The sequence below is a fragment of the Ambystoma mexicanum genome, chromosome 1p (genome assembly GCF_040938575.1).
Source record: "Ambystoma mexicanum isolate Mex_15411 chromosome 1p, UKY_AmexF1_1, whole genome shotgun sequence".
NCBI classification, from domain to species: domain Eukaryota; kingdom Metazoa; phylum Chordata; class Amphibia; order Caudata; family Ambystomatidae; genus Ambystoma; species Ambystoma mexicanum.
In genome coordinates, this window is record NC_090921.1 from 473,202,769 (window position 1) to 473,216,218 (window position 13,450).

General features: G+C 47.1%; 1 protein-coding gene across 1 annotated transcript in view; it reads right to left on the reverse strand.

Moving 5' to 3' along the window:
* The window catches only part of LOC138573356 (tropomyosin alpha-1 chain-like), a 132,235-nt gene that overhangs the window by 77,625 nt on the left and 41,160 nt on the right, over positions 1-13,450 (reverse strand). Inside the window, exon 2 of the mRNA XM_069649329.1 lies at positions 7,737-7,862. Within this exon, the coding sequence (XP_069505430.1) occupies positions 7,737-7,862 (126 nt within the window). The remainder of the gene's footprint in view (positions 1-7,736; positions 7,863-13,450) is intronic.

The following is a 13,450-nucleotide window of genomic DNA, read 5'->3' on the forward strand; positions in this document are numbered from 1 at the left end:
GTTTTATTGGCTGGGATTTGAGAGCTCTGGCTGCATGGGGAGCATGCCAGACCTTATCCTATGCATTTAACCGGTAAAGAACATCCAATAAGTTTAAAATATCTCCCATAAATTGTTTTTCCAAAGAACGTCAATGTTATGCTGAGAAAAATGTGAAAGATGAAAGGTAAATATGAGTTTCAGTAGAACAATAACTGTGGAAATAAAAACACACCACAGTGAATCCATAAAAAGAGCGGGTACACTTCAAAGTACGACAGTGGAACAAATTGGGCTATGTGAAATGCTCTAGTGCCCCCACTCCCGCACCTCCTTGTTATCCAAGCCTCCACGAAATCTTCAGGCTGGCTGCCAGGTCCAAGCATTAAAGCCTCCGCCCAGTATTGCATCCTACACGTATTCTGCTTATCTGTGGGGTCCTGATGCTGTGCCATTAAGGGGCCTCAGTAATGTGCTGACTGCCTAAAATGCCATGACTGTACCGCTCCTTCACACTACCTCTGACACTCTCCCTAACACAACCTATGACCATAGCCCTCGCCTGGCCTTGCTCCACAAGCCCTACGCAGCCTGTGTCCATGGTCGAACTGTCTACGCCTCACAAGGGTCACACAAGATGCTATTTGCCTGCCCAGGATTTCCCTGTGGCCCCTGCCCACACTGAATTGCGTGTAGCCCAGCACATCCCTTCTGCCTTAAGGGCCCTATCTGCTCTGCATGGGATGCCCCCAGCCCCCCTCTGGTCCCCCGTGATGTTGCTGTGTGCCCCCACCCCCCTCTGGTCCCCTGTGTTGGATTGTTGTAGCCCCTCACCCCCCTCTGATCCCATGTGATATTGCTGTGTGCCCCTTACCCCCTCTGGTCCCCAGTGATGGCTTGTTGTACCTCCAACCCTTTCTGGTGCCCTGTGATGTTGCTATATGCCCCCTCCCCCTCTGGACCCCGTGATGTTGCTGTGTGCCACCCACACCCTTCTGGTCCCCCGTGATGTCGCTGTGTGCCCCCCACCCCTCTCTGGTCCCCCATGATGTTGCTGTGTGACCCCACCCCTCTCTGGTCCCCAGTGATGTCTTGTTGTACCCCCACCCCCTTCTGGTCCCCTGTGATGTCGCAGTGTGCCCCCACCACCCTCTGGTCCCCATGATGGCTTGTTGTACCCCCAACCCCCTCTGGTCCCCCTTGATGTCGCTGTGTGCCCCCACCCCCTTCTGGTCCCCCGTTTGGCTTGTTGTACCCCCCGCCCCCCTCTAGTCCCCCGTGATGTTGCTGTGTGCCCCCCACCCCCTCTGGTCCCCTGTGTTGGCTTGTTGTAGCCCCCACCCCCCTCTGGTCCCACGTATTATCGCTGTGTGCCCCCCACCCCCTCTGGTCCCCAGTGATGGCTTGTTGTACCCTGCACCCCCCACACCCCCACCCTCCTCTGGTCCCCTGTGATGTTGCTATATGCCCCCTCCCCCCGCTGGTACCCCGCGATGTTGCTGTGTGCCCCCAACTCCCTTCTGGTCCCCCGTGATGTCGTTATGTGCCCCCCACCCCACTCTGGTCTCCCGAGATGTCGCTGTGTGCCCCCAACTCCCCTCTGATCCCCTGTGATGTCGCTGTGTGCCCCCCACCCCCTCTGGTCCCCCGTGATGTTGCTGTGTGCCCCCACCCCTCTCTGGTCCCCAGTGATGGCTTGTTGTACCCTCACCTCCCCTCTCATCCCCTGTGATGTTGCAGTGTGCCCCCCACCACCCTCTGGTCCCCCGTGTTGGCTTGTTGCACCCCACCCCCCTCTGGTCCCCCTTGATGTCGCTGTGTGCCCCCACCCCCTTCTAGTCCCCCATTTGGCTTGTTGTACTCCCCACCCCTCTCTGGTCCCCCGTGTTGTCACTGTGTGCCCCTCAAGCTCCTTCTGGTCCCCCGTGATGTCTCTGTGTGCCCCCAGCCTCCCTCTGGCCACCCTTGATGTCACCCCCCTGCTTTACCTGATCTCTTCTCCCTCATCCCTCCTTCTTCTCCCCTTATCCCTTTCTTCCATTCTCCCCCCTCACAATCATTTCAGGAGTTGTCTTGATTCACGAAGGGTTCACCATCAATGACTTTTGCCAATGCTTGGATTTGACTTTTGGACATATTTATTCTTGGTGCCTCACCCCCTCAACTTTCATGTTGGACCTCCCCTGGATCTCGCACTCAGGTTGGCCCTGAATCATGCTGTGCCCATCATCACCATGAATCCTTGCCTACATTTTCTGTTCACTTGCAATATTATGTGTTTTACTGATCTCTGCAACTGTACTCACTCTCCCCTCTGCTTCTCTGTTCTTTTTCAGTTTTTATTCTCTATTCTCTTCTCCTCTCCCATCCCCCTTCTTTCTCTCTATTCCCCCCTCCCTTACTTTTTTCTATGCACTTAATCTATCATAATTGTTCCCTGGACCGAGTATGATAGTAACAAATGTTTGTTTTCTCCCCCGCTTACTTGTTATTCCTCCCCTCCCCCTCCAGCACTATCTGAAATGTCATCAGGCCTAGTACGATAATCGCTTGTTTTGTTCCTCTCCCTCCTTTCTCCTCCCCTCTCCCTCACCTTGTGTAATTCTCCGGCTCTACCAGAAATGTCGTCAGGCCTAGTACGGTAGTCGCCTGTCTGTTCCCATTTCCTTCCTAGCTGTGTCTTAGCACTATCTGAAATGTCGCTAGGCCGAGTACGATAGTTAATTTCACATTCTTGTTGTTCATGACCTGTTAGAATGTTTTGTATTTTCTCTTTTTCCCTCCCTTGTCGTGAAGCACTTTGAAACACATTGTGTATAGGCGCTATATAAATAAACATATCATATCATGTGGCACTATACTGTAGGATGCTAAAGATCACAGAACACAGTCTGCATTGTGTAGAGAACAGTTGTGGGTGATGAGTGTTGTGATTTGTCCCGGCATCGGGTAGTGCTGCCCAACATCTACCTCTCCCAGGAGGGCCACTAATTGATCCACTGGCAGTTCTTGCCCATAATTTCTTTGATCCTTGTGAGTACCTCTTCCTACAACCCTTGAGCTGTCACACATGAAAAGAACATGTGGACTGTATTCACCACCATACCAGCAAGGAAGTTAGTATGATTTTCTGTAATTGCTGCAGGGTGCGATATCAGCCATAACAGACCTCGAGCATGCATTCCTTTCGTGGTCAGTAAGATTTGTGTGTTCTGCTCCAGATGCAATACCGGGTCCCCATGTCTATCTCGCTCCCCATCGCCCTCAACCATCTATACATACACAAAAAATAGTATTCAGAGTCCAAGACCTCAAAGAGTTTGGATAGAGTTTGTACATCTTGGATACCCTCCCCTTCTCTGTCCTATCCTGCCTGGCGTATTCCAGAGGAGTGAAGGATGTGATCACTGTGGCTTTGACTAGTGAATCACCCAGTGTTGCAGTTGTGAGTAGCGAAACCCCGCCCCTTTTCTCCTATTTGGAAGTTCTGCTTGCATTCTTCTAAGGTCAGTGAGGCCATCCAGCAATTTTCAAGCTCTCCTTTGTCCTTACACTTTCATGTATTCATCTCTCTGTTCCATTCTCATTCCTCCATACATGCACTTATTCATTTATTCATCGATCTACCCTTGCGCTCATTCATGAATTCCGCGGTTCAAGCCTCCTGTATCGCCTCCCTTTGCCTGCCCTTTCCCCGGGTATTCCACATCAGCCTATCTGTCTGTGGAAATGAAGAACAGCTTTTGACCGAACAGAACCCCAAACTATTGGCTTTGTCAACTATCGTCTCCCCGTTACATAACCTACAAATTTCTCCCAGGGCCCCCAGGCCCACTGACTCCACTGTGTCACACTGATGATAAACTTGCCATCCATCAACGTGCTTCCTTTCCACCCCATGCTTCTGTCATATCATCTGCTCCCATTCCGCTTTCTTTGTCTTGTCGCTTTCCTTTGGCTTCTCTTGCCACGCCACTGCATTGTCCCTTTGCTCTCAGTTTCTGGAATGCCTCCTGCTTCTCCCTGTGTCAGGGAACATTGTTCCTCCATCATAAAATCACTTCTCAAAAGCTATATCGTCTGCAAAACCTTTGGACTCCAACACACTATTACCCATCACTCCAGTACAGGTTAAGGGTGAGCCCAAATGTAGAAATGGCTGATAGATGTTCAGAGGAAGGATATATGTCAATTAGGGTAGGTTGTGAATGAGAGATTGTATAAACCTGGTAGGATATGATAGATATGATATGATACGATATGGCATTTATAACGCGTCTGTACACAAGTGTTTTTAGGCACGAAAAGACAAGGAGGGAGAAAAACAAGGGAGGCCAAACCAACAATCTTACTAGGCCTTGTGTCATTCAGATCGAGCAAGTGTGGGGAAGAGGGAAGACAAGAAGTGCCCGGGGGCGGGGGGAGGGCAAGGGAGAAGTGCAGGTAAATCAATAAGTGCAGCCAGCGGGTGGCTCATAAGTGCAGAGAGAAGGGACTGTAGGCTTGCAGGTACAGACCTTAAGTGCTGGGGGAGCCTGGAGGCAGTGCAGGGGCAACGGGACATGTAGGAGCCTGGCCCCTGAGTTCAGAGGGTATCCAGGTGACCTGTGCATGGAGTAGTCAGGTACGTCAGCAGGGGAGAGGAAGAGAGAAAGCGGAAATGAAAAGGAATGTCTTGTTTTGCTTCCGAAACTGGAGGTGGTTCTGCTCACGTTTAAGAAAGGCAGGGAGGCTGTTCCAGAGGCTGGCCCCGGCCGAGGAGAGAGATATGCCCCCAACTCTCAGCTTGGAGAAGCATCTGATCCTCAGAGAGTTGGATGTGGATGAGCGGACAGCTTGAGAAGGAAGATGTTTTGGAAGAGAAAGCTGGAGGTAGAGAGGTCCCAGACCCCAGAAAGCCTTGTGGACAATGCAGAGGGTCATGAACTTGATCTTTGCAGCCACGGGGAGCAGGTGAAGAAATGTCAGGACTGGAGAGATATGATCCCTGGGCTTGAGGCCAAGGACAAGTATCGCAGTCCTGTTCTGGATAAGTTGTAATGGTCGAAGAGTAGAGGCAGGCAGATTTAGCAGGAGGCTGTTGCAGTATTCCAGCCTAGAGAGGACCAGAGCTCTGGAGACAGTGAACTTCTGGGGGAAAGTGAGAAAAGGAAGAATACCTCTGAGGAGGTGCAGCTGATAGTTTGACTTCTTAGCGACATCAGAGTTGCAAAGAGAGAAGGAGAGGGTGGAGTTGAAGATGACACCAAGGTTCTTAGCCTCACAGGAAGGAGCAGGAAGTTGGCCCAGAGTGGGGGGTGAGAGAGAGAGAGAGAGAGAGAGAGAGAGAGGAAATGATGGAGCAGGTGTCCCAATGAGAAGGATCTCAGTCTTACTGGAATTAAGGCAGAGATCGTTGGTGCACACCATTCCTGAATTGCTGCCAGACACTCTGGTATGAGAGAAGGAGCAGAGATGGCTGACAGAAGCCTTTAAGAGAGCTGGGTGTCATCTGCATAACACTGAAAATTGGACAGAAAGTAGTGATGCAGTGGGCAAGAGGTGCCAGGTAGCTGTTGAAAAACAAGGGTGAGAGGTTAGACCCCTGGGGAACACCACGAGTAGAGAGAGAGATAGAAGAGAGGAAAGACCCCAGTTGAACATGCGAGGGTCGGTCGGTGAGAATGGAGGTCAACCAGGCTAGGGCCTGATCAGTGATACCCAGGTTGTCACGGAGGCAAATGAGCAGGATGGCCTGGTTGACTGTGTCAAAAGCAGAGAATAGATTGAGGATAATGAGGACAGAAGGAAGATGAGAGTCAGGATTAGAGAGCAGGCCTTCACTGGTGTTCAGTTTCCATGCTTGTGACAGCTCTGAAGTCACACTGGTGGTTGGGGAGACAACCGACAGATTCAGTATGCAGATTAAGTTGGGAGATGGCCAGCTTTTGCCCAGGAAAGGAGTGATGGAGATCCGGCGATAGTTAGCTGGAGAGGAAGGATCGGCTGAGGGCTTCTTTAAAAGGGGGTGCACAAGCGAGTGATTGAGGGGGGAGGGGAAAGTTCCAGTGGCAAAGGAGTGATTACAGAAATCTGCCAAGGCTGGAGCAAGGGTGTCAATATCGTCCTTGATATTTCAGGAAGAACAGGGGAGAACCTGCTTTGATAAGACTTTCATAGGTCACGCTTGTCTAGAAACATCGTCAGGGGTGAACAGGGCAAATGAGGAGAAAGGAGGAGGAGAGACGGCCTTAGACGGGCGAGGAGTGGTAGAAGAGAAGGAGGAGGAAGAGGAGGAAGAGAGGGTGAACAGGATGATCTGAGTTTTAGTGGTGAAATGAAAAGCCAAGGCTGTGCAGAGGGCCTAGGAGAGAATAGGAGAGGTACAGATTGCAGCAGGATTGGCCAGCCCTTTGCAGATTTTGAAATGTTTGGCTGAGTTGTTAGATGCCGCAGAGACGCCAGCTTGGATGAAGGCTCTCTTCTTAGAAAGGACAGAGAGTCTGTACTGCCCTTCGGGCAGGCAGGCAGCAGGTCAATTTGTCAGGGGGTGCCCCAGAAGCCCTCCATTTCCTCTCCACCACACTACACTTGCGTTTAAGGGTGGCGAGGTCGGAATCGTACCAAGAGCTGCACTTGGCTTTAGGCTTCAAGTGGATCCTCATGACAGGGGCCAGGACATCCTGGGTGTTAGAGATAGAGAGATGAAGGTAAGAGAGGGCTGTGTCAGGGTGTGAGTCAGCCAAAGGTGCAGGAGGAGGAGAGAAAGTAGTGGTGAAAGCCTCAACTGACACGCACGCTTCATGGGTCGGATGACCGAGGAGGTGGGTGACAGTGCTGGAGACGGCTTGGCCTGAGGGGTAGAGAGAGAGAGGTGGGAGGAATGCAGAAAGTGATCACTCCAGGAGAGCGGAGTGGTGAGAGGGTTAGAGAGCGGGAGGTCTTAGGAGATCAGAATACTGGTCCACAAAAAGCTCTGCAAAACTGCTTTAGAAATATGTCTTGCTACTCGTGGTGTTCTCACTCCTCATACCTGGCCATCGAATCTGCATTCCAAGAGCTCCTACAACCAGAAGGCCTCACACAGTCCCCATTGTGCATACCTTAGCTCAGACCTGCTTCTTCACACCCGCTGGAGTAGCACTGAACTATTTGGCCACTACAGACTATCCCTCCAATACCTGTTTGGCAACCACAACCTTCCCTTAAATACCGATTTCCCACTAGCAACCATTGCAATTGGCACAGACACGCACCCCTGCTAGCAGACTCTGCACAGCGGACAAGGGTGCTATGAGCTTCAAGTAGGAATTCCATGCTGAATGAGAGCAGCTTTGGTCCACACCAGCGGGAAGTCTCACGAAATTGCACTCCTGTGGAGGACTTCATTTTCCAGTGCTCTCATTGTAGTAACGCACTCACTCATTCACTCACTCGCCCACTCACTCACTCTCCTTCCAATATCTACTAGTTACCACTGTCAAATTAATGTAAAAACTCCAAATGAGGCAGGCCCCACCTATACCGGCTTCACCGCCACCTCGATAGACTTGCATTTTTATCTGGTTATTGTATTACACAGAAATGCAGCCATCATTGATCCAGTAACCAACGGTTTAATACTAAGTACAGCTCCCACACCTTAGAGAGAAGGACTGTGCATCTCCTCCTCCCGCCCTCCTTCCTGTTTACAGATCCGCCAGAGCGCCTTGGGACCAATTCCTTTAATGACGGTGCGCTATATAAATACCTTTAACATAACATCACATCTTACGTACGTCAGTTGCTTTCTTCTCAGCTTGTTCTAACTTCTCCTGGGCGTCTTTCAGAGCTTCGGAATACTTATCCAGTTCATCCTCTGTGCCTTTGAGCTTCTTCTGCAGAGCAACCAGCTCATCCTCCACCTGTTAAACAACACATGCATTGCCATTAGGAATAATAAGACACGTCTACGGATGGTGCTGCTTCTTTGGGACATGGGACTCTCAGTACTGATGCAGGCACCGTGGCGGCAATTTAAAGTTTGTCTTGCTCCAAATGTCAGTCTTTGTCACATTTGCGTCTTGTGCAGAACTATTATCCTGTTCACAAAAAATGCATTCTGTACAATAGTAATATCAGAAAATAAGGTCATCATGTATAGTGCTAACAATTGGGAAAGAAAATAGACCAGGGCACCAAAATGCAAGGGGTGAAAATGTGTGAGCTGCAATTCGTGAATTTTCACAACAAATTTCTTGGCGTGGCTAGTGCCTAACATTACTAACAACTACCAACTACACAGTAATATAGGTTAAAAAAACTGGCGCAAAAAGCCATCCTTCACTGGTCTGTTGGGCCAGCCCTTTCAGCATTGTCCTAGAAGTCTGTCCACGCCTGGTCTTAAAACACTAGGGGCTCAAATCACTGTAACAAAGGAGTTGCCACTATTACCCAACTTAATATTACTCAGTGTATCCACCCTAAACGGATGCAGGGTTCAGTGTGCTTTATTCAGACCTAAAGTTAAAACCTGCAGCAGGCCTGTGAGTGGCCATTCAGCCTGCTGATTGACTATGAAATGCCAACAGATATTGGTTGAAATAACTCTGACTAGTGATATATATATACAACAATTGCTCAGCTTCTGAAGTTGCCCGTGCGAACTTTAAAAAGAGCACTCGGTCCGAAATACTTGTGCAAAAAACATGAATTTATTAAAGTTAAATATCATCATCATAATGAAGATATCAATCAGCATGGATTTACGAACAACATGTGAGGTCCTCAAAACGACCCTTCGTGCGCCACACGTTCCACCCCTATTCACGGACTTCCTCAGGCAAAAAATTACAAACATACAAATGCAGACTTTCTTTATTTCTACATTTTCCTGGAGTTTCCTAATTCTTGATCATGTGACTAAAGAGTCTGATTCATATTGCCTGTTGAAATAACGGTGGCCATACTTGACTGGTTATTAGTTAGTCGGAATCATTGTGTATATAATATCATCTGTTAATACCTTAAACTGCAGATATGTTAACAATTATGTACTCCCCTACTCATCATCTAGACTTGGCGTAATAATATAATTAGCTTGCTGTGCCAAGTGGCCAAATATTAATAATTACATTCAAACCACAGCAGTGTAATCCTGTCTGGCCGCGACTCGGTCCAACCGCATACATTGATACAAAAACGAGTGCGGTGGCACTATTTTAAAATGACGGGTCAAAGTTGTTAATACCATGACCCCGTTACCTGTAAGTGGAGACAAATCTGCTGCAAGGTCCTGCCCCAGTGGGTTTACCAGATTTGTTATTCACCACATTCCAGTCTACAAAGTGCTATTGTGTAATAAAGTGCAATAAAGTGCTTTCTACCTACTCTAATAAAGTCCAATTCAACTTGTACACAACCTTGTTCTATTCATAATATTCCACTAGAAACAATTACCAAGTACTTGGTGTCCATTTGAACCAAGTCACAAATTCCAAAACACCACCTAGTAGTGTTTGCTGGAAGTTCACCTCCAGTTCTGATCCACAACAGCAAGACATTGTGGGTATGCAAATTAGCTCAAATGCAAACCTTTTTCTCCAGGAAATTGTCTTTGTCTAAGAGGGCAGTGCTACTTTATACATAGCTTAATCAACCCAAGACAGACATTTGCAAGGCTGCCAGGACAACTACATACCTGGTTTTACCCTTATTAGGGATCATCAGTGCAGTATAGTCCTGAAAGCCTTGAGCTAATTTGCATACCCAAAATGCCATGGATTCCACCTACGATTCTTGAACCAATTATGGTATTTCACATTTTTTATGGCTACAATATGGGTCAAGGCAATCACTGATGTTCTAGCTAAATGCCTTACTTCCCTCTTCATACAGTTTTCCTTATCTTTTATTTGTTGAACATTAATATGAGCATGACCATTAACCGTCTTCCCAGATTCACACCTTGCTTAGAGCAGAACTGATTAATCAACATGTCATCGATGAAGGCATGAAAGGATTCTGAGGCATATATTCCCTGTATCCAATCATAGCTGGTATTAATCACAACACTCCTCAGATAATCATTAAACAGGATCATATTCTTCAGGCTCCTCCATTTTATTCGCTTCCTCCCAAGGGTTACAGCGATTGCCCCCTAATTATGGAAGCATACCCTTCATTCATGATAGTAAAATCTAATGACAACATATTATGATCGTTAAATTAGGTCTGTAAAATGGTCATGCCCCCGCAATACTGTCATAAAAGATGATCCACAAAGATATAATCGATCAAGGATGCCAAATTCCCATTATGCCAAGTCGCAGTCAAGCACATATCACCCAGTATATTTCTGTTGAGTCTGCACAACCCTAATGATGACAAGCAAGATAACCTTTTCCTCCCATTCACCAACGTATGACATTGTTGATTAAATTCACTCAGGCAGTATATACCTACTTCCTGTTTACCAGAGAGCACACAAGTGGAATTCAAATCCCTCCCAACCAGAATATAACCCCTTCTGTGCTCTATGCACCCCTCTTCCAGAAATATTTGGAGTGTCTCTAGAAAGCGATGACGTGGGGCCACCCCATGATGCCAATACACGTTGACAATTATCATTATTGTCCTCTGATCCCCCTCTTTGCCCATTTCCACTTCTATACTCAAGGCTCTTGGCTGAATATCATAAGATATTTTCAAAGACGTCGTCTGGCCAAACTTCATTGCAGATAGAAGACCTCCTGAAGGGCACCACCCCCCAACTAGTTCTGGCAGGTTGAACCGCAAATGAATAACCGTTCATTTCCGGCTGTGATAACAATCATGTATCCTGGAAAATATTATTTAGCAATTTCCCCAACTCTACATTGTCGTATAGATGTTTATATCCATGAGAATTCCAACACAATAGTTTCAACGGTTTGTTAAAGGACCTGAAAATTAGATCATCCATCCGAATCACTTGCACACAAAGCTTGTTAGACCCATGACCAATCCTGCACTGTAGACTTTGAAGGCATATGATTCGAGATTAAAATTCACTTGCAGCTTAACTCATAGCCCTTGATTACAGCAATTAGCATTTCTTTAGTGTGTGGAATATCAGATCTTGACCGGGACCAAGTGCCAGACATAGGAGGTGAAGTATATGCTGTTAAATCATAACCAAGCTGTCTCATTAATGCTGATTCCTTCAATATGACATCAAAGACTATTTTAGATGTTATATCCAAAGTGATCAAGTCCACTCTATCACCATCTATAAATTCCACTCTCAAAATGTCTTTGGTGGAGATTTCTCTCAAGTTTGGAATCTCTGTAAACAGCAAGAGAACGTTTTGCCTATTCATCACCACTGGCTGGCCCCCCTGAAATATTTGCTCAGTTCGTACATATGTTCCATCCAGTCTTCTAAGCTCGGCATGATTCCTACCACACTGACTGTCTGTGTATACCGCATCTCTAAGGACACTATAGACCTGTTTGATCTGTCACATGGGCTGATTCTGATCGAGCAGAGGGTCTGTCATAACCTTATCCAACTTACTTCCAGCCCCCATCCCAGTAACAACCTTCTGAATCATTGTGCACAAATCCACATAAATGAGTTTGCACTTTTACCAAAACCTTTTTGCTCTTATGAGTCTGACTTTGTCAGTGAAGATTTGCTCCTATAAATAAAGCTTGGTTCCTATCAATGAATGTCAGCACATATTAATGACCCTGAGATCCTTACAATGAGTCTGACTGAGTACAGTAAATGAGTATGAAGACCTGACAATAAGCCTGAGCAGAACCTATCAAGGACTCTGAGCTGCTCCCAACAAGCCACAAACTGGAGGTCCTATTATTGAGAGTTGCCTATTAATGAGTCTATAAATAGGCATTAGACAGAGGAGCCCAAGCAAGGGAAGTGGGACACCAGGGCTCTTCGTAGGATAGACCGTGCAGCACACAAAAGTGGTATGAAAGTGAACTCAAGCAAGGGAACTGGAACACTGAAAGTATTAATAAGGGAAACCAGTAGGAGGGTAATTGAGCATAATAAACATATGTTGATGAAGACCTGGCAAGCGAGTACACCAGGCAACGTGTGGCGAGTTGGGGCCCGCACTCAAAAGTGTATGTTGTAAAAGCCCTGGCAGGAGAGTACACCAGGCAACGAGATTGCAAGTCTGGGACCTGCCCCCCAATACAAAGTGAACGTTGTAAAAGCACAAAGGAAGACTCATACCCCTTTGGTGCTACCTACTGTTAAAGCCCTGGCAGGAGAGTATACCAGACATACGAGAAAAGTGAATGCGTAAAGTAAGAGTTAAGAAAGCTTTGTAGGAGAGTACAAAGTAAAAGGTGTGAAAGCCTGGTTGGAGACTACACCAGGCAATGTGAAATGTACTGTGAGAATTGGTAAGAGGGAGCACAACCTATTAAGGTTGTACATAGTCTAGGGGAAGAGAGCCATAACCCCTGAGTGAGAAATTAAAAAATTGGACAATCACAGAGAGACAGAAAATCCCTTGAGGCTGTGAAATCCAGGGGAAGGGAAACATACTTCTGTGATTAAAGAGCTATAGAATCCTAAGGAAAGGAATTATGTTTGTAAAGTCTAAGGAGCTGAGGAAGCCCCAGGAAAGAAAAGCATATCCCTGATTGGAAGGTTGTGCACATTGGAAAAAAAAACAAGGGGAAGGGAAGCACCTCCCTTGGACCGTATCATTTTGAAGGTGTGAAATGCCAAAGAACCACTCCAAAAACCAGAACACCTCCTGAGTATGATGAGTAGTAAATCATTCTGAGAAACATCATGGGAATGGAGCCCCTTTTTGAGGCTTGTGCAACTTTGATTTTGTGGGTTCTTTTTGCACCCTTTTGAAGCTTTGTGTTGTAATAGTGGAAGGAACCACCTTTAACAAGTTCAGAGACTATACCCCTTTTTCACATTCTCTTAGGTTTAGAATGTAAGAGTCAGGGTAGCAGGGTCGGACTGGGACAAGAAATAGGCCCTGTCACCGAACAAAAGAAGTGGCTCACCCCTTGCATCAAAAAAGTAGCCCACCCCTCGCCTCAAGACCCTTGACCTCTGATGACATCACCGGAAGTGATGAGAAAAGTGAGAAATGTGAACCCCAAAGTGACATCCCAGGAAGTGATGAAACACGACCTTTCACCCCTTGACAAAACAGGAAGTGGCATCACAGAGCATTGTCACCAAGTACACTAAAGTACTGTGAATCCAAGGCCAAATGATTATATGTTATTGTATAGCACTTACGCTTAAGCTCTTTGTTATAGAACAAATATGCATGCAATATCACCCAACCTGTGTTGGTACTAATGTATTGACCTAAGAAGGATGAAAGCTTTTTGATTTTTTCAAAATGTATTTATTTTTTCTTCCAAACCGGCCCAAGCATGGCCAGAAACCGGCCCCCACGCCCCAGGGATGATTTCGGCCCGACCACGGGCCGAAAGGCCGAGGGGCCAATCCGACCCTGCAGGCTAG